This window comes from Patella vulgata, chromosome 7 (genome assembly GCF_932274485.2).
Source record: "Patella vulgata chromosome 7, xgPatVulg1.2, whole genome shotgun sequence".
In the NCBI taxonomy this organism is placed as follows: domain Eukaryota; kingdom Metazoa; phylum Mollusca; class Gastropoda; family Patellidae; genus Patella; species Patella vulgata.
In genome coordinates, this window is record NC_065885.2 from 67,868,132 (window position 1) to 67,892,675 (window position 24,544).

At 37.6% G+C, this 24,544-nt stretch overlaps 2 protein-coding genes across 3 annotated transcripts in view; both read right to left on the reverse strand.

Moving 5' to 3' along the window:
- Window positions 1–2,036: 2,036 nt before the first annotated feature.
- On the reverse strand, window positions 2,037–12,841 carry LOC126828161 (uncharacterized). Of its 2 annotated transcripts, XM_050557758.1 has the most exons (6): window positions 12,755–12,841; window positions 8,684–9,134; window positions 7,386–7,491; window positions 6,232–6,442; window positions 4,630–4,737; window positions 2,037–4,005 (listed from the first exon to the last, which is right to left on the reverse strand). In XM_050557758.1, exons 2-6 carry the CDS (start codon window positions 9,117–9,119, stop codon window positions 3,817–3,819), a joined length of 1,050 nt encoding a protein of 349 aa, XP_050413715.1. In that variant the 5' UTR covers window positions 9,120–9,134; window positions 12,755–12,841; the 3' UTR covers window positions 2,037–3,816. The 2 variants fall into 2 exon arrangements, with proteins under 2 accessions (XP_050413715.1, XP_055958075.1); XM_056102100.1 differs by lacking the exon at window positions 12,755–12,841 and having other exon boundaries at window positions 8,684–9,224.
- Window positions 12,842–15,685: 2,844 nt separating this feature from the next.
- Window positions 15,686–24,544, reverse strand: part of LOC126828606 (serine/threonine-protein phosphatase 6 regulatory ankyrin repeat subunit A) — a 55,359-nt gene continuing 46,500 nt past the window's right edge. The window contains exons 4-5 of the mRNA XM_050558481.2: window positions 20,187–20,259; window positions 15,686–19,625 (exon numbers count right to left, since the gene is read on the reverse strand). Of these exons, the coding sequence (XP_050414438.1) occupies window positions 16,385–19,625; window positions 20,187–20,209 (3,264 nt within the window). The 5' untranslated portion in view covers window positions 20,210–20,259 and the 3' untranslated portion in view covers window positions 15,686–16,384. The remainder of the gene's footprint in view (window positions 19,626–20,186; window positions 20,260–24,544) is intronic.

The following is a 24,544-nucleotide window of genomic DNA, read 5'->3' on the forward strand; positions in this document are numbered from 1 at the left end:
TTTTGTCAGCGTGGTCACCCTTGTCAGTCAGTGGTGCAGCAAGTCGTTAGGATGGGACGTTGACGTGCACGTACAAGAATCCTTGTCAGTTGGAATTCGATGGACCAAGGCGGACAGAATTTACCTCACAGTACACTGTATGACGTAATTTTGTTTTTTTAATCACGGTGATTTCGTTGATTCAAGTGGCGTGGTTTCGATTCCTAGCTTGAACGTGACAAGGTGTAGAACCACTTGTCCAACCTCGTGAGTTTCCTCAGAGTCCCCCGGTTGCCTGCCACGGCTAATGACCCCTACGCGCAAACGAATTCTTGAAATAATGTCCTAGTTTGTGTCGAGTGGACGTTAAACTCTCTCTCTCTCTCTCCATGGAGGGGGGGGGGGGGTGGCCGAATCATACGGTCTGTTATTGAGTCAACTGGCGAGGTTTCGATTCCCAGGTTGTACGCGACGAGGAGTAGGGTCGCCTGTCCAACCTCGTGGGTTTTCTCCGGGTCCTCCGGTTTCCTCCCACTGCTAAAGACCCCTACGCGCAAGCGAATTATTGAAAAAAAAATGAACCATGTGTTAGTCCCACAATGACCTAGTTTATGTCGAGTGGACGTTAAACCCATCTCTCTCTCCCTCTCTTCATGGATGCTTTTGTAATCCAATATTACACGAGTCGATATTATTGCCAATAACACTACCTAGAAGTCAATAATTCTCTTACAGTGTTCAATCGTTTGATGAGATGACTCCCAACCTATTCCAGTATTTTATAGCCTATTTGAATCATTCCAGCACTCATTCGTCTACCAGAATGGCCATCAAGATAGAGGTTGGCACAAATCAATCGGGTAGAAATCATTACTGTTTCCAGTGATCAGAATAAAGATGGCGAGATGACGACAAACTGTCATAAATCTCTAGGGATAGACATTACTGTCTCCACAAATGGCAAGTTTGTCCGTTTTCCCGAAATACTAATAATTTCTGTCGTGGTTTCCATTCCCCGTTTTTATGTGACAGGGAGTAAGTTTGTCTGTCCAACCTTGTGGGTTTTCTGTGGGTCTCCCGGTTTTCCCCCAACAGCTTAAGACCCAAACGAGCAAGCGTATTATTGAAATAAGATTGAAATGACCTAGTTTGTGTCGTGTGGAAGTTAAACCTCCCCGTCTATATATATATATATCACACGCCCTATTCATTGAGTCAAGTAACGTGGTTGCGATTCCCCTCTTGTACGTGACAAGGACTAGGGTCGCCTGTCTAACCTCGTGGGTTTTCTTCGGGCCGCCGTTTTCATGCCGCTGCTAATTAAAGATCCCTACATGCAGCTGAATTATTGAAATCACATTAAACCACATGTTAGTCAGAATATGACCTAGTTTTTTATCCAGTATAAACGTTAGCGTGCACGGAAAAGACCCGTTGGCAGTAAGAATTCAATTACTACCCGGACATACACCACTTTCTCTTATCAATCACTGTATGGTGTAGGCCATAGTGCCGCTGCCCGGGCAAAAATTTCCCTCATAGCACAATGTATGGCGCATGTCCGTCTTCATTAGTCCGGTTCGTACAGAACAGTAGGAAGATATTATTTCATTAATATACATTTTTAACCGTTGAAATTCGATATAATACCATAGTGTCGCTGCCCATGCAAAATTTCCCTCATAGCACACTGTTTGAACATTAAACCACAGTCCATTTACTGTGTCGAGTGGACGTTAAATCTCCCTCTCTCTCTCCCCCTAGTCGGTAGGGTGGTACTAACCGTACTATAACCAAGGTCCACACTCGACACTGGTGTGCATTTGGAAATCAAAAATTCAAGCAAACGACAACGACGCTATCCGGGTCGACGCCACACAGAAACAATCTCTCGGACTCGTTCCTACTTCACCCCTATTGCTCGTTTCCCTTTTTTCAATTTTCATACTGACGTCAAAATAGCCTGACGTCATTTCCAGTATGTTATCCCGACATCATTCGTTTAAAACTTCAATTCGTTAAACGGTAAAAAATATACTGAGACAAGCCAAGTAAAACAAATATTGCCTTTCTATTTATATTTGGGAGAAACTTTAATAATGACGTCTACGTGTATAATTGATAGAAAAACGTATACTGAGACGTAATGAAAACATACCACTGATTTGACAGGAAGGGCTGGCGAGACATAATACATCTGAAATGTTATTGTTGGTATGATTGTTGGCTGGATAAAGTTATCCACACAAGAAAATCAACAACAATCCACAGGGGCCACAACAAAAGGTACAAACATCAAATGTCAGTAGCCGCGCTAGATCCAACAGTACGACAGTTAACACAATCTGATTAAAACACAGATTCTATTTCGTTTCGTTTTTTATAGTTTAAAATTTTGTTTTACTTGTCTTCACAACACTAGTATCTGGAAGAGTTGTTATATAACCCGCGTTCTGGATGATGTGAGGGATTTGCCAATGGAGCGGTCTGTTACCACTTTTTGGCGTCAGGTGCACAGAACTGTGTGTAACCCACTAGAAACATCAACGGGAATTGAATTGGTTAATCAGTTGTCTGACGTCATTGGGTCAAAAACTACTCGTATGACCTCTGACGCAACCTTTCACAACAACCGGCCAGATCTTCGTGTAGTAGAGACCATCGAAAGTATAAAAAAACGAAACGAAATATAGATCTGTATTTTAATGAGATTGAAGTGAACACAGATGATTGATGAACCCTTGTGGACTCACAGCTTGTGGACTCACAGCTTGTGGACTCACAGTATCAACAGTACCACCCTTGCGCCTTGTGGACTCACAGCTTGTGGACTCACAGTATCAACAGTACCATCCTTGCGCCTTGTGGACTCACAGCTTGTGGACTAAAAGGTATCAACAGTACCATCCTTGCGCCTTGTGGACTCACAGTATCAACAGTACCATCCTTGCGCTGGTGCTGGTCTTGTCGAGCCCGGGCTTGTTTCATCTCAATTGGACTCTGTCTCCTGGAAACGATCATCCTGCCGTCTCAAGATGGCTTCCAGATCTTCTGACGGAGGATATTGTAACAGTGCAGTCTCTAGAAATTTGGCGTCTTTCGTAATTGGTCTTCCACCAATCAAAAAATGAGTTCAATCCTACACGTGGCATCTTAAGAGTTGCAGGTACTTTTGGAAGATATAAATAATTTTGTTAATTCACCATTATCTTCACTGAATAAATTACTAAGAAACGACAATATTGGATTTCTCTTATATTCAAGATAATAAACCAACCAACAGAAACCATTTTTACAATATAATGATTCTATCTAGCTGTTCAGTTGTCAACTCTGGCATATGGGTGTGTCTTCTACTGCTTTCAGAGTATGGGTGTGTCTTCCACTGCTTCCACAGTATGGGTGTGTCTTTCACTGCTTCAACAGTATTGTAGGACTTGTTCTGGCCATAGCGTCTTAGAGCCACATTTTATACCCAATGTCTGCAGCTTATATCGTGAATTTCAACTTTCCTATTTTTTGTTTGAGACAATTGTTCCGTGGGCGGGTTTAAGTGATCGCGATCTATTTTATTAAAATACAGATCTATATTTCGTTTTGTTTTTATACGTTCGATGACCTCTACTACATGCAGTAAAGGCAAGTAAAACGAATTTTTGAACTATAATAAACGAAACGAAATAGAATCTGTGTTTTAATCAGATTGGATCTGATGTTGCTATATTCAGGATTACCCGATAGTTAGTGTTTCCCTCAAACGAGATTTTCAATCAACCATTTATAAAAAGTGATGAGTTTTCATTGAGTCTCGGTATATATTATAATATATTTCCAGTTTTATTTAGTACTCGTATTAATGTTTCTAATTGGACGAGAATGAGGCATCCATGAGTTGACTGCCTGCACCTTCCGATGAGCCCGATATAATTTGTGGTTTCCATGGGGACTGTCGCTATGGTGACTCAAACTTCTAACATCCACGGATCCTTTCCTCTTCTTGTCGAAGTCCATAGTATTGCTCCGTATCTGTAAAAAATTAAAATATAATTCATATATTATGAAATACACAAATTGAACGTAAACACTAATCTGATTTATATGGCTGCTCCAGGACGGAGTATGGAACATCCATTTCTTCAGATACGAACGTCTACGTCTGATGGAGTGTGCATATACCGCGAACGTAACTAACGTGCGAAAATTAAATGGCAGCTAGCTCTGCGGGTGGGTCTGTCGTTCAGATTGCATATACTGGTGCATTTTTAAGGGATTTACTGTGGTGGGTCCTAAGTAAAAAGTTGTTAGAGGGTGATTTAATACATTCATTCATACGTATCTCACTGGTCAAAGGGCTTCCGCCATTCCATCTAGAACCAGCCTTAAATGCCTCTGTGGCTGAAACGTCGGCCTACCAAAACGATCATTTTATGACTAACATAAATATGGTCTAATTTTATTACGATTATTCGCTTGCGAGTTGAGTCTTCAGCAGTGGTAGGAAATCGGATGACCCGTAGAAAACCACGAGGTTGGACAGGCGAACCTACTTCTTGTCACGACAGACCTTATGATCCAATGTGCACGCGTTAACCCATTCGGCCATCCAACCCCACCTCTACTGATACAGAAACGATTTGAGATTTTTCTTACCTGAGCAGCTGTAAAGTTATTATAGTTAGTGACGTTTGGTTGATGAACCAATTCTTCGTTATAGTTGGTAACGAGGCTGCCATTTGGTTGATGAGCCATATCATCGTTCTGTACAATATATATTAAAGCGATAATTTCATATTTTCTAAGAAAGTCAAAACATAATTATTTCTATATGTCTGCTCAATAGTTTGTCAACTCACTATTATACGATCATAGGTATTATTCTCCCCCTTAAAAATCCTTTGACCCCGGAAATAATAACACAATTACCTCCCATGCTTTTCTATTCCCCCCCCCCCCCCATGGAATAGCTATCCTCAAACGTTTGAATTTAAAGTTGAAAATAATATTTTTGCGAATTTCTCAACTAGCAAAAGTGAATTATAGGATTAATAGGATTATTCTATAACAAGGTCTGACTGTTTATAGATACCATCTATTTTTAGGCTTTATTTTAATAAATTTTAAAAATATAACTTAAAAATATGAAATTGCAGCTTTAAAGGAGCTAAACCTCTAACTCAATATTATCCATTTTAAATCAAAATTTAAACACCAATTAGAATTCAATACTGGTCCATTTCAACTGCTGTTCCATTTGGACTGTTCACTAACATAGGGGTCTTTAGCAGTGGGAGGAAACCGGAGGACCCGGAGAAAACCCACGAGGTTGAACAGATGACCCTACTCCTTGTCACGTGCAACCGGGGATTCGAAACCACGCCAGATTACTCAATGACAGGCCTTATGATAATACAGAACGCACTGCTAACCATTCGCCCCCCCCCCCCCATATGTGCTTTAGACCCATTTTCATCTACTTTAAGGTTCCAAAGAGCTAAATCGCTTATATTTGGGACCTAGAAATAAACACAAGTGAGTCAGAACACATAAAATAATGTAATATGAAAGTAAATCAATTTCTGTCTTTACTTTAATTTCAAATCAGTTATGTTCAGCGAAATACGCCTTAAGTCTCAATCGAACGACAACTCTAGCGTCTGGTTATTCCAGTCTACATAGTATTTATTGCTTATGTTCTCAAGATAAGAATATGCGTCACCATCTAGCCTCGTTCTTCAAGTTCCTTGTTAGGAATGGGCCTGAAACGCATTCTGGTACACGATTCGTGTACCATTGGTAAAATTTTTACTTTGTCTAATATTGGATATCAGAAGCCCATCTTTTCTCGATAAAATCACAACATCAATGTTGATTTAATTTGAGAAATAATTTGTGTTTTCATTGTCGAAGGCTTTGGATGATATTGAGTTAGAGACATAGCTACTTTAAGAGTACTAAAATAAAATTATTGAGGGTCTTTTGAAAATTGTTTTTTTTTTAATAAACTGACATTGATGCTGGTTGTGATTTTTGTACCATCCTAGAGACTAGTCACTTTTCATTGTCAGTCATTCTGTCATGCACCACTGATAAGAGGAAACCACACTGGGAAATCCCGAGGTACTTTCTCGGTGTTTTCCCGCGCGATTTCGACGTCTCATGGAAACGGCGCCATTACATTTGAATTAGACAGACTCTTTCGCCGTCGAAAACGCGCTGCGTAAATGCGTACATTTATAAAAGGTCTTAACTTACCGGAATATCAGATGCTTTTCTGGGAACAACATAGCGACCACTCTCCAGATCAACTAAAACGTCGCCGCTGTCGTAAAACGTATGTTCTACGTTACTGTGAAATATTCTTACATCTCCGTTGGATATCTTCCTGTGCATTCTGTCAGTTTGGACAGCCTGTTGCTCTTTTTCTACCGGACGACGTCTTCCACCACAAATAGGTGTACCACATCTGTCTCAAAAAATATTTATACAAATAAAAAAAGTAAACTTCTATTTATTGACACAGATTCTATTTTTACTACACTACTTTCGATCGCCTTTATTACATGAAGATCTGATCGGTTGTAGTGGAAGGTCGCGTCAGGGATCATAAGACCGGATTTTGACCCTATGACGTCAGACATTTGATTAACCAATAAGCGTTGATGTTTCTATTGTGTTACCCACAGTTCCGTGTGCCTCACGCTAAAAACTCGCCGTAACAGACCGTTTCATTGGCTAATCCGTCACACCACCTAGAACTCTTCCAGATCTTAGTGAAGTAAAGACGTGTAAAACGAAATTTTGAACTATAGAAAACGAAACGAAATAGGATCTGTGTTTTAATCAAATTGTCATTTTTATTAAAACCAAAACACAAGAAAATTAGAATTTTAAGGAAATTGTATTTAAAATCCCAATACTGGGAAGATTTGACAAATAAGATCGTGGAAGGAGGGTGACGTCACAGATCCTATTGCCAGAAATATTAGGGTACATTCTTGGTAAAGTAACAACTCCTGCCAAGATGAGAAGTTTGTTATTTTGAAGGTTTGGACAACTATGTGAAAAACAGAGTATGGTCGACGGGGTCTCCAGGAACCGCCAATCACCACAATACGTTCATGAAATACGGTTAGGGAAGGTATTGGACATTTTCAGCTTTATTAGTGGTTGTTAGCGCGATATTTCGCCCTGGGTAACCCTAACCCTATTCCCATCCTCTAAGCATTTAGCTTATATTCACTGAAGTTGGCATATATTTCCCTCTCCGTAATCGTGGTGATCCTATTAGGTCTTATCCTATATTGAGGTCAGTTGTAACAAACCTGCACGTACCAGATCGTGGACTCAATAGGCTAGATCTAGGTTACCGGAATCTGCCGAGGTTTGCCGAGTGATGAGTAACTTACCCACAGAGATGTGTTATAAACAATAGTAAACCAATGAGAGCAATCAAGCCCAATAAACCACCCAATACAGCTACTATCAGTTTGATATCTTCAGTTTTTATAGCTTCTACAAATATATACAAAAATATAGAAAACAAAATGATTGTACTATTCTACACTTCAAGTTTGGCGTCATCAGAGTCATCGTGGAACTGTGAGGCCCGTCAACTGATCCGCAGTTGTCCAAGGAACAAGCATGCAAGTTTTATTTCGATCGTACTTGAAACGGCGGTTTTTGAAACCCAGATGAGGAGCACTCTAGGCCCAGTTGCTGATCCAAAAAGGGCTATAAATAGGACTAGAGTATGCTCAGGGGCCACTAAGGAAACTAATGTTCTCAAGTAGTTTGTCCCCCCCCACCTTTTTTTTTAGTTTGGGGCCCTTTTCAGCTTTTCAGTCTTGAAATTACGTCGTTTTGGATGAATTCTCGCGCTCGAAGAAGAGAGCCCCCACCCCCTTACGGGGCCATACTCAAAGGCCTCCGGTTCCTAGTCCGTTCCTGACCAAACCGCTTTGATTTATGTGAAAATGAAGTAATATGTTAGGTTGTGATGGAGGCAACCTCTGTATGGTTAAAAGAGGTCGAGTCATTTTAAATTGTTAAACGGTTAGTCATATTTTATATCAACCAATAAGCTAGCCTGCTTTACAAAAGCATTACGCTTTAAATAGAGCTCCAAATTGGACCAAATATGTTTACATAACGTTACGTCATAGCAGACTATTGCAGAAAAACTAATTGCTTGACAAACGAGGCTATCAATTTGGATAAAATGTAAACAATATTGTTTTGAGACGAACAACAATTTCACCGTTTTTTAATACCTTAAATCACTGTCCAAAGTTTTAGGAAAGGCCCCTGATTAAAAGAAGGACTGTCATGTTTCAGTGCTTGGGGATAGATTTGATTGAACAGGAAGAATACACACACTCCCTCAAAAGCTCAAGTATCAGAAGCCAATCCAGCAATGACCAAAGAGGGATTTCTCGGGCAATTGCTTCAGGAATATGATTTTATATAGAGAATCTGCTTTATCCCGAGCTCAAATTATAGAGATAAATAGATTGGAAGAATCCGGTTTCAGTACGAATTGAGAGATGAGAAGTTCCCACACTCCGAGGTAGGGCCAGGGGGCAGATATTCCTAACTCTATCCATAACTCTAACACACAAGATATCCGATAGATGCAAGATTCCCGCAATCAACTTGATTTCCTCCTTACTCTGTAACCAGACATCCTCAAATAAATTTATCCTACCTTTCGTTTCCGGAATATTGACGGTATTGTGTACTTGGGGTCGAAGGTCAAGAGGAGAGCATGAAGGGGGGCTGTCAACCCATTGACCTTTGGTGACGTCACAGTCAAGTCTTGACGCACCACGCATAGTAAATCCACTGTTACAGGTATAAATGACGTCATATCCGGTAAATGTAAATAAGGAGTTGCTGACAGCAGGGGGTTTAGTGCAGGCGATAAGAAGTGTTGTTATCACAGTTGTGGTAGTTGCCATGGTTGTCGTTGAGGTCGGCTCTGTTGTTATGGTAACGATGCCATCTGTTGTCATGATAGCTGAAGATGTAGTATTTAGATCGAGGTAATCTGTGGTTAATGGTAGATTGGTTGTGATAGATGTGGTGTCCTGTGACGTCAGCGACGTCAAAAATATTGACGGCGTCACGATCGTGGTATCCATTGTATTTACGATTAACTAAAAAAAGAAAAAAATTAAAAGTTAAACATACATTATGCAAGAGCTAAATCTGTTTATTACAGATCTTTCTTTAGGCCTGAAATGATATCTAAATTATTAATTAGACATTAATTAATTAATCCAGACCATAATCAACTCTCTATGACATCGCTAGCCTGCGATCTTTAGTGGATTATGAGCCGATTTACTGCATAACTTTCCTTCATGATTTAACGATTAAATGGATAATCGAGACTAGTAATGATGATCGAAGCTAGGTGGAACTTTCAATCGCTCGGTTCTCGGTTCATAGTGAATCAATTTGAATGAAATTTTAGGCAAATTTCCTTTACATTATCTATTTCAGTGCCAACTCGTTATCTAATCTCCCATAATGTATCTTTAATAATGTCAAATTTAAATGTAGTAGTAGAACAGGGAGATCTGGTCTTTATGATATGGAATGGAATGAGGTTTAACGTCCTACTGTTCTGCTCCGACTAAGCTACTGGAGACGGGCATTAGCCATGGAGTGTAATAGGAGGGACATTTTGCCAGGACAGCGCCATTACGGCCTACTCTTATGTCGATTTCCAATTATAAAGGGTTATTTAACGTACAGGCCTATGTGTACACGTGACCTCGGTTTTCCCAATCTAATTAAAATACAGATCTATATTGCGTTTCGTTTTTTTATACTTTTGATGGCCTACACTACATGAACATCTGACAAACTGTATTCGAAGGTCGTGTCAGGGGTCGTATGAGCGGCTTTTGACCCTATGACGTCACACATTGATTAGTCAATCAGCGACAGCGTTGACGTTTCTAGAGGTTTACCCACAGTTCGGTGCTTGACAAACCAAGAGGTCGCCGTAACAGATTGTTTCATTGGCTAATCCCTCACTTCAATCAAAATGCCGGTTATATAACAACACTTCCAAATCCTAGTGTAGTAAAGACAAGTAAAACGAAATTTTGAACTATAAAAAACGAAATGAAATAGAATCAGTGTTTTAATCAGATTGTCGGTTTTTCGTACCATCTGAACGACTGTTATAAGATTGGAAGATCGTAAGCAGATCGGCCAAACACAGGGTCGTTTTGTTATCAAGCGAATTATTGAAATAAAATTAAACCATATGTTAGTCCTAAAATGTGTCGAGTGGGCGTTAAACTCTCTCTCTCTCTCTCTCTCTCCCTCTATTTCATGATTAAATCATGAATGGAAGCTGAACAGGAAATCTGAACATAATCCAATAAACATCGCTGGCTAGCGATGACATCGAGAGTTGATTAAGGCCTGGATAAGTTAATTATTGTCTAATTAATAATTTATATAACATTTCGAGCCTATACAAAGACCTGCAATAGGCAGATTTAGCTCTTGCATAATGTATGTTTAAAATAAATACTACTTCACCATTAACTACTGTGTTATCAATCTGATTAAAACACAGATTCTATTTCGTTTCATTTTTTATAGTTCAAAATTTCGTTTTACTTGTCTTTTACTACACTAGGATATCGAAGAGTTGTTATCATTGACGTGTTCTGGATAATGTAAGGGATTAGCCAATGAAACGGTCTGTGACAGCGAGTTTTTGGCGTGAGGTACACGGAACTGTGGATAAATCACTAGAAACGTCAACGCTGATTGATTAATCAATGTATGACGTCATAGGGTCAATAGCCGCTCTATAACCCTGACGCGACATTCCTTTACAACCGGTCAGATTTTCATGTAGTGTAGGTCACCGAACGTATAAAAAAAACGAAACGAAATATAGATCTGTACTTTAATCAGATTATTGTGTTACAAAACAGTTGTTTATAAAAGTTGAAGGCAGCTTAGAATTACATAGTAATAGTGCACGTACAGAATCACGGAATCAGAATTACATAGTAATAGTGCACGTACAGAATCACGAAATCAGAATTACATAGTAATAGTGCACGTACAGAATCACGGAATCAGAATTACATAGTAATAGTGCACGTACAGAATCACGAAATCAGAATTACATAGTAATAGTGCACGTACAGAATCACGAAATCAGAATTACATAGTAATAGTGCACGTACAGATTCACGGAATCAAAATTGGTAGATTGCGGGGAAAGTGAAGGTTGCATGGAACACCTATAGGGTGTAATTGAAACAGGGGACTTCCCATTAAAATAATTACTGTTGTCTCTTAATTTCAGCCATTTTGTTTTACAATGATTAACATTATCATTGACCATTAGGAGAGAGAGAGAGAGAGAGAGAGAGAGAGAAATGATGTTTAACGTCCACTCGACACAAACTAGGTCATTTCAGGACTAACATATGGTTTTAATTTTATTTACATAATTCGTTTGCGCGTAGGGGTCTTTAGTAGTGGGAAGAAACCGGAGGACCTGGAGAAAACCCACGAGGTTGGACAGGCTACTCTATTCCTTGTCACGTACAACCGGGGATTCGAAACCACGCCAGTCGACTTTACGATACAGCGCGCGCTAACCATTCAGCCATCCAACCCCCATTGACCATTAGGATAGTTTGAAAAACAACTATACCAGTCGATTTGAAGATAAACTTTTGCACACTAACATAAAATATGAAATAAAATGGGGTTTAACGTCCTACACATTTTCACTAACCTTGATACACAAGACGAGCATATCATCAAATCAGACTTAAGTTTAAAAATTTACTCAATTTTCAATCACTGTTTATGAGAAATATCTTTAATCCAGAAACACTAAGCCTTGTACATAGTTTCTTATTGATGTATTTGATACATTAAAACAACAAACGTTTTATAAATGGCTATAGTTTAGTTAAAATGAGGGGAATAATTTTGAGTAAATACTTAACTTAAGTCTGCGAATGTTTTGTGATCTCGGGGCCAGATCTCAGTACAAGGGCGTAATCCCCCCCCCCCCGCCCTCTCTCGTCAGGTTTATCCTACCCCCCCCCCCCGCCCTCTCTCGTCAGGTTTATCTAGGTGTGGAACGTATTTTACAAACATTTTTTGTTAGCTATTTTGTAGCCCCTTATCCTGGCTTCAGCTCAGACAGCCCCCCTATTAATCCGTCACTGATGTGGGATTGTGGGCCCCGTTTGCTCCAAGGATATTAAAAATACTTACGCATGACATGAAATGAGGTTTAACGTCCTACTGTTGTACAATGACTGGGATACTACAGAGTCCTATGTGAGAAATGTTTGCCCGGACAGCGGCACTGCGGTCTACTCTTATTTCGAATTCCAATTGCCAAGGGATCTTTTACGTACACGCCGATGTGTACACTGGACGTCGGGTTTATGTACCATCTTTGTCAGCCCCTCCGTCCTGCACCACTGACAAGAGGAAGCCACACGGGAGCGTTGTCTGCTATTGAGTCAACTGGCGTGGTTTCAAATCCCCGGCTGTACATGTACGTGACAAGTAGGATCGCCTGTCCAACCTCATGGGATTTCTCCGGTTCCTCTGGTTTCCTTCCACTGCTAAAGACCCCTACGAGCAAGCGAATTATAGAAATAATATTAAACCATACGTTAGTCCCCAAATGACCTAGTTTGTGTCGAGTGGGCGTTAAACCTTATTTCTCTCTCGATCTATCTTTCGAAAAGAAAAACAAAATACTTACAAGATATTCCTTAGAAATCCACTCTCAAAAATTATATTTTAGTCCAGTTTCTTTCCCTGTACATCGTGATTACTTTCATCAAGTGAAATGAAGAGCGCGCGAGAGAGTTCTAATTCATTATTCCGGTCTCGTACTCATGTTAATGTCCATCATAACAAAGTATATCGGTACCACGTGGTTCCGTTATTTCAATCGATCACTTTTAAAGTAGATATCAATAATACTAATATCGATTATATCTTAGAATTATATCACAGAATCTCCCTATCTTGTTTATAATCTGTAAAAGTTACACAGTTTTTAATCAATTCCACCATATACACGACACATTGACTTATTAAGGCCAGCGTTGTAGACTCCTTGATTACTTTCTACGATGGAGAGGTTGGGTGATTTCAACTCGCTAATTCGTTTTCCATCAGATATAAAATCCCTTGATTTTAAAACAAGTATCTAAATAAAGTTGTGGATCCATAAATTTGTTGAAGAAATGAAATGGGGTTTAATGTTCTACTGTTCTGCTCCGAACTGGGCGAATGAAGACGGGCATACATCATACAGTGTGATATGAGGGAAATTTTACCCAGACAGCGGCACTACGACCTACTCTTATATCGAATTCCAATTGTCATTTACATGCAAGCCAATATGTACACGGGACATCGTTTTTTCTTCCCATCAGAAGGACTAGACAGCTGTCCTTGTCAGGCTCTCCGTCGTGGATCACAGACTAGGGAGAACCACGCCGGAAAATCTAGATGAACTTTCTCGGCCAATGTAGAGATCGACCTTCAAGTTAGCGAGCCAGCGTCTTACCCATTTTGTTGAAGAGGACGTTTCCTTCAGACAATCCCTTCACTTGGACTCGTGCTTTATCCTACACAGATTCAAGGAGCTAGAAAAATTTATTTGGCTGGGTCCGCCTGAGGTTCTTTCTTTTCTCATATCTATCTGTGGGGAATAATGGGGGTTTCAAAATTCCTGTTATTCGCCCCAGTGCCGGATTAACCTTGTGGGGGGCCCGGGACATACCAACTGTGCGGGGGCCCCATTGTTGTTTGTTCAAATTGTTCGAACTGACCGCGGATCGTACTAGTATGTACTCCGCCCCTTTGAGTGCCTGGCGCCCCCAATATCCCTTACTGCCCAGGGCCCAAATCCTTGCCCCTCAGCCCAGGTACTGGTTGGCTCCGTCCGGGATAAAATATTAGTATGACCCAGAATTGTGGGGGCCCCTAAATGTGGGGGTCCCGGGACATTTGTCCCACTCCCCCCCTCCCTAAATCCGGTACTGATCCGCCCTTGTTGGGAGTTGACAGAACGTATAAAGGGACATAATGTAATTGAGGATTTGGGGCGTGTCATCATCAATATGAAATATCGGTAGGCCTATTATAATCATCATAGTTATCGGTATTATAATCATCACCATCGTTATCGGTATTATAATCATCATCATCGTTATCTTCTTTATGTGACATTCAGTAATTTATTGCACTGTAACACACTAAACACTATATGGATAACAATTACTGATTTATTAGCAAGATAAAGTCCTCGATTTCGGTTATGCTGGCGAAGAAAGATTTCAGAAAAAACCCTCGAAGAAAAACCTTTATCTTCTTTAAGTGGCATTCAGTAATTTATTGCACTGTAACACATTAAACACTATTTATGGATAACAATTACTGATTTATTAACATTGAACGTTTCGACGATGATACCCTCGTCTTTATCAAGCAAATGATAACATATATATAAAACATCAAGTATTTATATATAGTAAAAAGAAGCCATAAATATAGAAAGTATATATAACAAGCACTGGTCAAAGCAATGATGACAAACCCTAAATGGTTACAGTAAACCGAAGCCATCATTAATTACATATCTAAAGAACTGGAAGCAAGTGTTAATTGATAATCAGTATTGCTTATAATAACGAACAAGTGTTAAACAATCAATGAGGTATGCAGTGTAAAGCTTCACTATCTTGCATATATATTATATATAATAACGAATGGTAGGATGAATAGACGAAACGTTATATCGTGTATGTAAATAAATAAATAATATACATGATTCTTATATTAAATAAAATAATGATTCAATCTAATTACCACAATCCTGATTAACATAATGAACTACTAGAAAATGATTCTATCCTATGCATGGGGGAGGTAGACTCCTACATCTCTGTTAAGGGCCGGGTTGTGTCGTCTGATCTGAATGCTTTCCATGATTTTCCTTGTCTTCTTTACATGTTGGTTCGTGTTCAGTACTTCTACTTCTGACCATTGAATTCTGTGTCTTTTGTTGTTCCTTACGTGTTCGGCGACTGCAGATTGGTTGTCTTTGGATAACGATAGGTGTTCCTTAATTCTGATGCTTAACGGCCTTTTAGTTTCCCCTATATACTGGTTTTTACAGGGACAGGTCAGTTTATATATGCATCCTGTTGGTAGTGGCGAATTTGAATGGGGGGGGGGGAGGGGTCTTCCCGTTAGCCTTTAACAATTGTTTTATTGTGGGCCCAGTGGTGAAACTGGCGTCTATCCCTGCTCTACTTAGTAATTTTCTTATTTCATATGATGTCTTGCCTATAAATGGGATGGAGATTCTCACTGCAGTCTCTGGTTTAGGTGGGGGTTTAAGTGTCTTCTGATCCTTGTTGATTGTATTTTCTGTCAGATGGACTGGGTATTGGTTGAGTTTGGTGAAAACCTCTTTCAAGTGCTGTATTTCGGGCTATACCCGAAAATACCGAAAAACACCATGTTATACTGAATACCGGAAAACACCAGAAAAACACTAAATCCCGGAAAACACACTAAATACCGGAAAACACCCTAAATAGGTAACTTGGAGCCTGGTTCTCTGGAAAACACCGGAAAACCCTACCCCCCCCCCCCCCCCGCAAACAGAGGACCAGGCTCTGGGTTACCTATTTAGGGTGTTTTCCGGTATTTAGTGTTTTTCCGGTATTCAGTATAACATGGTGTTTTCCGGTAGTTTTCCGGTATAAAGTATTGTCGCTGTATTTCTGCTTCTAGTTGCGGTGGATCACAAATTTTAAGGGAGCGACGTGTCAGGGTTGGGTGGGGTTGGATGACCGAATGGTTAGCACGGCCTGTCATTGACTCAACTGGCGTGGTTTCGAATCTCCGGTTGTACGTGACAAGGAGTACGGTCGCATGTCCAACCTCGTGGGTTTCTCCGGGTCCTCCGGTTTCCTCCCACTGCTAAAGACCCCTACGCGCAAGCGAATTATTGTGAAATAAAATTAAACGATATATTAGTCCCGAAATGACCTGGTTTGTGTCGAGTGGACGTTAAACCCATATTCCCTCTCCCTTCTTATCTTGAGTAGGGTGGTTAGATGAATGGTATATATACTGATCGGTATGGGTAGGCTTCCTGTAAATTGTGGTGGTAATTTTATTGTCTCCTCTTTTCACTAGCTCATCAAGAAAGGCTCTTAGCATTACAAATGCGTCGTCGAGGGGTTACATAGAGGGGTTATCAGCATTGTAATCATCAACATCGCTATCGGTTTAATATTCATCATCATCATCCCTATTGGTATAATAATCATAATGATCGTCATAGGCAGTATAATCATCATAATCATCATCGTGGGTGTTTATCACCGTTAGGAAATATCCTGGGTTTTTTTAAATATTGCCTTAGTTCATGATCCGTATTGAGAGTAAAATACTGGTAGTTATATTGACTATAATCATCATCTCTATCTCTATCTATATCATAACCATCATAATCATCATCATCAAAATCATTACAACCATCATCAATATCATCTATGTTGTAATCTTTAGGATGAAGAACATCTTTTAGTAGAAGAAAATCCTTTAATTCACGAGGTAATTCTAGATCCCTAACCTTCTCCTTTATTCCCAATCCAAGATTCTGTCTGATGAATCTTCTACACAGTGACTTGAGAGATATATTACTACAGAAACTAATGAATTCTTCTCTGCCTTGTGAATGGGTAGTGTGATCTTCCCCATCAAAATTCAAAGTTGTTATAATTCCCCACTCTTGGGCACCACTAAGATATAACAGTTTTCTCAGTTTATCTCTATCTGAACTACTCAGTTCAGTAAGATCAATTTGATTATAGCGACTCTCACCTGAAGACGTAATGAGAGTCTGAACACAACAGTTTTCAGCAACCAAATATCTAATAAAACGAACAACGCGGAGTGGTTCCCAGAAGAAGGGAAAACGTAGGGCTGTTTGGATAATCGTGTTACCATCGATACAGGGTAAATTGAGAAGACCAGTATTACCATTAGATAGAAGTAATTTAAAACAAGTCAAATCAAACACACTCTGATAAATATCAAGATATTGTAGAGCAGATCTTCCTGAATAGTCTAACATGGTAACTATGGCACCAGCTTGAAGTAGTTTCCTTGTAAGAAATCTGTCGTTTTTCATTGCAGCCATCATTAAACTAGTTCTACCTCCATTATCGGGAATATTTACATCTATTCCATCAACACCAAGTAAAATATCAATACAAGCCATGTATATTGGATATATCTGTCTACAATAATTCTTAACAACATCATTTACCTGTCTCTTGTTCAAACCATCTTTAAACATAGTAAATCCAATGATACACAGATGGAGAGCCGTATGACCCTGGTTATTTTGTGTATTGATCTCTAGTCTAGGATGATGTGTCAACAGTTTTAAATATTTACTGTTTAATAAAAAGGCAGCTATCATAGTAGGTGTGTTGGTTTTAGAACAGGGATGGTTGATGTCTAGCTCGTTATTTAACAACCATTTAAACTTGTTTATAGAATAATCATAGTTAACACCAGCTAAAAGATGAAGCATATTTTCTCCTTCATCTGTAAGACCATTAACAATCAACTTACGCCCGATGTAATAACTGAACACCCCCGACCTCTTACATTTTAAAATATCATGGAATAACTTAACTCCGTTGTTACCTGACATCAGATCTGAATCTGAATCTACTAAAAGTTTAAAGACGTATGTTGAATTGATCATGTGATATTGAACACAATAACTAATTGCTGTTTTACCCTTATTATCAGTTAAACTTAGATCAGAATGTGGAATTAACAGTTTTAATATACTGATATTAGTTTGGAATTGTATATGGTGCATTAAAGCCGTTTGTCCCAGCTTGTTTTGATGGTTCACATTACAACCAGCATCTAATAACATGTTAATCAATTTACATTTTAATGGAACATAGAGGTCCTGTTCTGTCACTTTATCCAGATTAATCACGGGCACGCCGTCAGAATTGTCGTATATACCGTACATACCGAAACAGAACAACGGGGTTTTACCATCATAATCAGGTTGGTTTATCTCTAATCCTGTTTTTATTAAAGTATTAACGACCTGTAAACATTTCTCTTCAAATTTAACATAGGAATATATATAACCCACAACATAGTGAAGAATGTTGGATTTATATCTGTCAACATGATATATATCTACTCCGTGTTTTAACAGATACATTACAACTTCATACAACCCTCGTCTAGCAGCTATAAATATAGGTGTGTGTTTATCATCATCCTCCTGGTTGACATCTACACCAGCATCAACTGATTTAAATACACATTGTATCAACAAATCACGTCTATCTGGCTTGTGATATCTATCATAGTTATATAAAAGTTGATTTATCAGGTTTCTCTTATATCTATCAACACCATGTACATCTACCCCGTGTTCTAACAGATACATTACAACTTCATACAACCCTTTCCTAGCAGCTATAAATATAGGTGTCACTTTATTATCATCCTCCTGGTTGACATCTACACCAGCATCAACTAATGTAACTACACATTGTAAAAACAAATCACATCTATCTGGTTCGTCATCACTGTCATAGCTATATAAAAGTTGATGTATCAGGTTGTTCTTATATCTATCAACACGTTCATAGCTATATAAAAGTGGATTTAGAAGGTTTCTCTTATATCTATAAACAACATGTACATCTACCTCGTGTTTTAACAGATACATTACAACTTCATACAACCCTCGTCTAGCAGCTATAAATATAGGTCTATCATTATATACATTCTCCTGGTTGACATCTACACCAGCATCAACTAATGTTTCTACACATTGTAATAACAAATCACATCTATCTGGTTCGTCATCACTGTCATAGCTATCATAGTTATATAAAAGTTGATGTATCAGGTTGTTCTCATATATATCAACATGATATACATCTACCCCGTGTTTTAAGAGATACATTACAACTTCAAACAACCATTCTCTAGCAGCTACAAATATAGGTCTATATACATTCTCCTGGTTGACATCTACACCAGCATCAACTGATTTAAATACACATTGTATCAACAAATCACGTCTATCTGGTTTGTCATCACTGTCATAGTTATCTAAAAGTTGATGTATCAGGTTGTTCTTAAATCTATCAACATGATATACATCTACCCCGTGTTTTAACAGATACATTACAACTTCATACAACCCTCGTTCAGCAGCTTTAAATATAGGTCTATCTTTATATACATTCTCCTGGTTGACATCTACACCAGCATCAACTAATGTAACTACACATTGTATCAACAAATCACGTCTATCTGGTTCGTCATCACTGTCATAGCTATCTAAAAGTATGTTTAACAGGTTATTCTGATGGCGATCAACATAATGTACATCAACAATTCCATGTTCTAACAGATAAACCATAACTTTATAAAACCTGTTACTAGCAGCTATAGGTAAAGCTTTCATCTTATCTTGTAATGATAATCTTTCTACGACTTCCTGTATATTTCCATACTCTTCAGCTTGACGTAGTTTAAACCGCAACCTAAAATATATTAAAGATGTTGTTTTAGTTTTAAAGATGATATAAATACAATAACAATGTAAAAATTCAACGTATTCTGTCTTATTAATCACGAATTAATCAATACATCTATATTATAAAACAATTCTTATATTTGAAATATGTAATTGTCTAAATATACATGAATTATTTATACCGTTTAGTTAGAGAGAGAGAGAGAGAAATGGGGTTTAACGTCCACTCGACACAAACTAGGTCATTTCGGGACTAACATATGGTTTAATTTTATTTACATAATTCGCTTGCGCGTAGGGGTCTTTAGCAGTGGAGAAAACCCACGAGGTTGGACAGGCGACCCTACTCCTTGCCACGTACAACCGGGGATTCGAAACCACGCCAGTCGACTCAATGACAGACTTTATGATACAGCGCGCGCACGCTAACCATTCAGCCATCCAACCCCCCCGTTTAGTTAGAGTGTTATTACAATTATATGTATGGTTAACTATATCTTACCCCAGTCAACCCTGATGTATAGACAATAGGTTAGTGTTTATATATATATATATATAATATACTAACCTCTCTTCATCAGATTCATCCATCTTATTTCTCTGTTGGTTAATATCGAGTGGCCGTTATTATGTCAACTTCACTAAAATACACAAATAAATATAGACTATTAGTTATGTACATATATATAACATACTTGTGTACAGATTCTACAGTATACCAACTAAACATGGGATCAAAAACAAACCATCAACTTTCACTCTCCTATCAACCATCTTGTTTAACTGTTGTCTGTATGAAATATGTTGAAGTGTTGGTCCATGTCTACAAAAAGAAAACTTATTCTGTCTGATTTTTCCTTTCAAATAATTCAATTAAATCAAAGATAGGTTGCCAGGCAACGAAACATACGCCCAAAGCAGCTAAATCGTCCGAGCAGTCAACATGAGATGTCGCATATTTTTACTTTTGTTGGTAATGAAACATTTATAATACGCTAAAATCTGATTAAGATTAACAACTCATTTTCAGGAAATCATTAGAATTTGTTTGGTTTTTATAAAGTTCTGCCAAATGCTAGCGGTTAGTATACGAAACATTTAATATCATGAAATGAGCTGTTCAAGTTATCAAAATTCATTGAAAATCAATATACTTGTTCGTCTCAAAGACCTTAAACTCTGTATATCAATCTGAAGTCAATCCGATGATAACTTTAGCCTCTAGAGCGTCACTAGATTTTTCAAAGTGATCAAGGGTCATAACTTTGGCAGTAATTATCGGAAATCGTTGAAAATCACAAGGATTCTTCGTCTCATGACCTCAAACAAAGCCATAACTATGGCAGTAATTATCCAAAATTGCTGAAAATCAATTTCTTCGTCTCATGACCTTAAACACTGTGTATAAATTTAAAGTCAATCGGATACTAACTTTGGCCACTAGAGTGTCCACAAGAATTTTGAAGTGATCAAGGACAATAACTCTGACAGTATTTATCGGAAATCACTGAAAATCAACAGTGTGTATAAATTTAAAGTCAATCAGAGAGAGAGAGAGAGAGAGAGAGAGAGAGAGAGAGAGAGAGAGAGAGAGAGAAGAGAGAGAGAGAGGGGGAGTTTAACGTCCCATGTCATTTCGAGACTAACACATGGTTCAATTTATTTCAATAATTTGCTTGCGCGTAGTGGTCTTTAGCAGTGGGAGGAAACCGGAGGACCCGGAGAAGACCCACCAGGGAATCAGGGAATCGAAACCTCGCCAGTTGACTCAATGACAGACCGTATGATACAGTGCAGGACTGGGGCCATTACATTGCCAATGTAATTAATTACATCATAATTACTTTCTCAATTTTAGCAATGTAATTAATTACCATTACCCATTACATTGAAAGTAATTAATTGCCATTACCCATTACTTTATGAGTATATAAATAAAACAAACATTTTTCATAGAAATTAAAAAGAAAACCTAATTTTTCTGCAATGAAGCGCCTACAAAATCAAACTCCATAATAATTCTCGATTCACAATAATAGATATTTGTGTATGAATTGTTATTTCTATATATTATAACATTCAAGAGACGGGCAGTGGTGACAACTGATGTTTTCACTGTACGAATTGAAAGTATAGTTAATTAACATTATTTTTTTTAAAAGTTATTTTATAAAATTCTTTATCAATCAATCCAAATAGTTTTTCTATAATAATTGTATTGCTGATGAATTATTCAGCATGACTCTAAAACAATATAATATATATGTTTTATATTATGTAACCATAAAATGATGAGATACTTGAAGACCATTGTTTGGTATTTCACTTGTTACCTTGAGATTAAGATTAAAGTGTAGTAAGACTATTGTCTTTTAATTGATTGATTGACTATGTGATTGCCTGCAAATTAGCACTAATCTTTGATTACAATATACATCTATTCAGAAATCAACATTGTACATAATAAAATTATAAAAGAAAATATTTAATGCCTTCTTATTCTTATTATAATTTGTAAAAACTGATCTAAATCTTTTTTAAAAATTATAATGAATTGGATTTGTGTCAGATACATTTAATTTATTTCTTTGATGCTATACAATTTGAGGCTAGTTATATTGGAAATATTTATATGTGCCATAAAATGTAATTGAAATGTAATTGACCATTACATGATTTTTCGAATGTAATTAATTACATTTCCATTACTTGTTACTTTAGAAATCTTCCATTACTCATTACATGGCCATTACTTAAAAAATGTAATGATTACCTTCCATTACCATTACCCCAGCCCTGATACAGTGCAGCGCGTAAGTGCTAACCATTCGGCCATCCAATCCCCCAAAGTCAACCGGATATTAACTTTAGCCTCTAAAGCGTCCACAATATTTTTTGAAGTGATCAAGGGCTATAACTTCTAAACTAGCTTTGGTGGCTCGAGCATCTTTATTTCATAAAATCGACAGATACATAACTTGATTTTTTGTCTTATTATATATACCTTGTTTTAATATATCTTAAAATGTTATTTTCTAAAATAAAGGTAACAATTATTTTCGTGATAAATTTATGTAGGCTTTTATTCGCGCTAGGAATATGTTTGCTAACTTATTTCGTATCCAGGTGCTGAAATACAGGTGAGAGATTCCGCTGGGTACATTCTACAAGCCTTGATTATAGGGTCAGATCTAAATATTAAGGTCGCCTGCAGATTTCGTCAAGGTCACAAGATGTAAACAGATGTAGTAAGATTGTCCAGTTTCTATTGGGCTAAAAATCATGTTCACTGCTCTCTTATTATTTGTCCCCTTGCTATAGTTATTACTTTAGATGATCTGAGTATTTATTATTTCCCCTTGCTATAGTTATTACTTTAGATGATCTGAGTATTTATTATCCCCCCCCCCCTTGCTATAGTTATTACTTTAGATGATCTAAGTATTTATCATTTGTCCCCTTGCTATAGTTATTACTTTAGATGATCTGAGTATTTATTATTTCCCCCCCCCTTGCTATAGTTATTACTTTAGATGATCTGAGTATTTATTATTTCCCCCCTTGCTATAGTTATTACTTTAGATGATCTGAGTATTTATTATTTGTCCCCTTGCTATAGTTATTACTTTAGATGATCTGAGTATTTATTATTTCCCCCCCTTGCTATAGTTATTACTTTAGATGATCTGAGTATTTATTATTTCCCCCCTTGCTATAGTTATTACTTTGGATGATCTGAGTATTTATTATTCCCCCCTTGCTATAGTTATTACTTTAGATGATCTGAGTATTTATTATTTCCCCCCTTGCTATAGTTATTACTTTAGATGATGTGAGTATTTATTATTTGTCCCCTTGCTATAGTTATTACTTTAGATGATCTGAGTATTTATTATTTCCCCCCTTGCTATAGTTATTACTTTAGATGATCGGAGTATTTATTATTTGTCCCCTTGCTATAGTTATTACTTTAGATGATCGGAGTATTTATTATTTCCCCCCTTGCTATAGTTATTACTTTAGATGATCGGAGTATTTATTATTTCCCCCCTTGCTATAGTTATTACTTTAGATCATCTGAGTATTTATTATTTCCCCTCGCTATAGTTATTACTTTAGATGATCTGAGTATTTATTATTTCCCCTTGCTATAGTTATTACTTTAGATGATCTGAGTATTTATTATTTCCCCCCTTGCTATAGTTATTACTTTAGATGATCTGAGTATTTATTATTTCTCCTTGCTATAGTTATTACTTTAGATGATCTGAGTATTTATTATTTCCCCTTGCTATAGTTATTACTTTAGATGATCTGATTATTTATTATTTGTCCCCTTGCTATAGTTATTACTTTAGATGATCGGAGTATTTATTATTTCCCCTTGCTATAGTTATTACTTTAGATGATCGGAGTATTTATTATTTCCCCTTGCTATAGTTATTACTTTAGATGATGTGAGTATTTATTTAGAATCTAGTGTTGAAGAGTTGTGTTGCTGCCTATTGTGTAATAACTGTGTTATTGAGTAACATCTAGTGTCTAGTGGTGATGAAGAGTTGTGTTGCTGCCTATTGTGTAATTGATGTGTTATTGAGGTGGTGTTGGGTTATATTTACTTATTATGTGATTAACTTTGCTGGACTGAAGAAAGAGACACCCCATAACCTATTATTGGCCATCACAGGTCAATACTGGGTATCAGAAAGTAGGTGTTGTTATTTTTATACTAGATACAAGTCTATTTTTACTTTACAGGGCTAGGGCACGTAATTGTTGCCGAGGATTGTGGGTTGTTAGGGTTAGCATTAGCGCTAGCCCTGTTTACATCTCGTGACCTTGACGAAATCAGCAGGTGGCTTTAAATTATTTAAATCTAACTTTCATTATATGCAATATACATTAAAATGAATACAGGACTTGATA

Coding starts and splice junctions, on each gene's coding strand:
- LOC126828161 (XM_050557758.1), bottom strand. CDS start 9,119: ATGGATACCACGATCGTGACGCCGTCAATATTTTTGACGTCGCTGACG. Junction 6,443..7,385: donor TTTATAACACATCTCTGTGG/GTAAGTTACTCA, acceptor TTTTTGAGACAG/ATGTGGTACACCTATTTGTG. Junction 4,738..6,231: donor GAAAAGCATCTGATATTCCG/GTAAGTTAAGAC, acceptor TATATTGTACAG/AACGATGATATGGCTCATCA.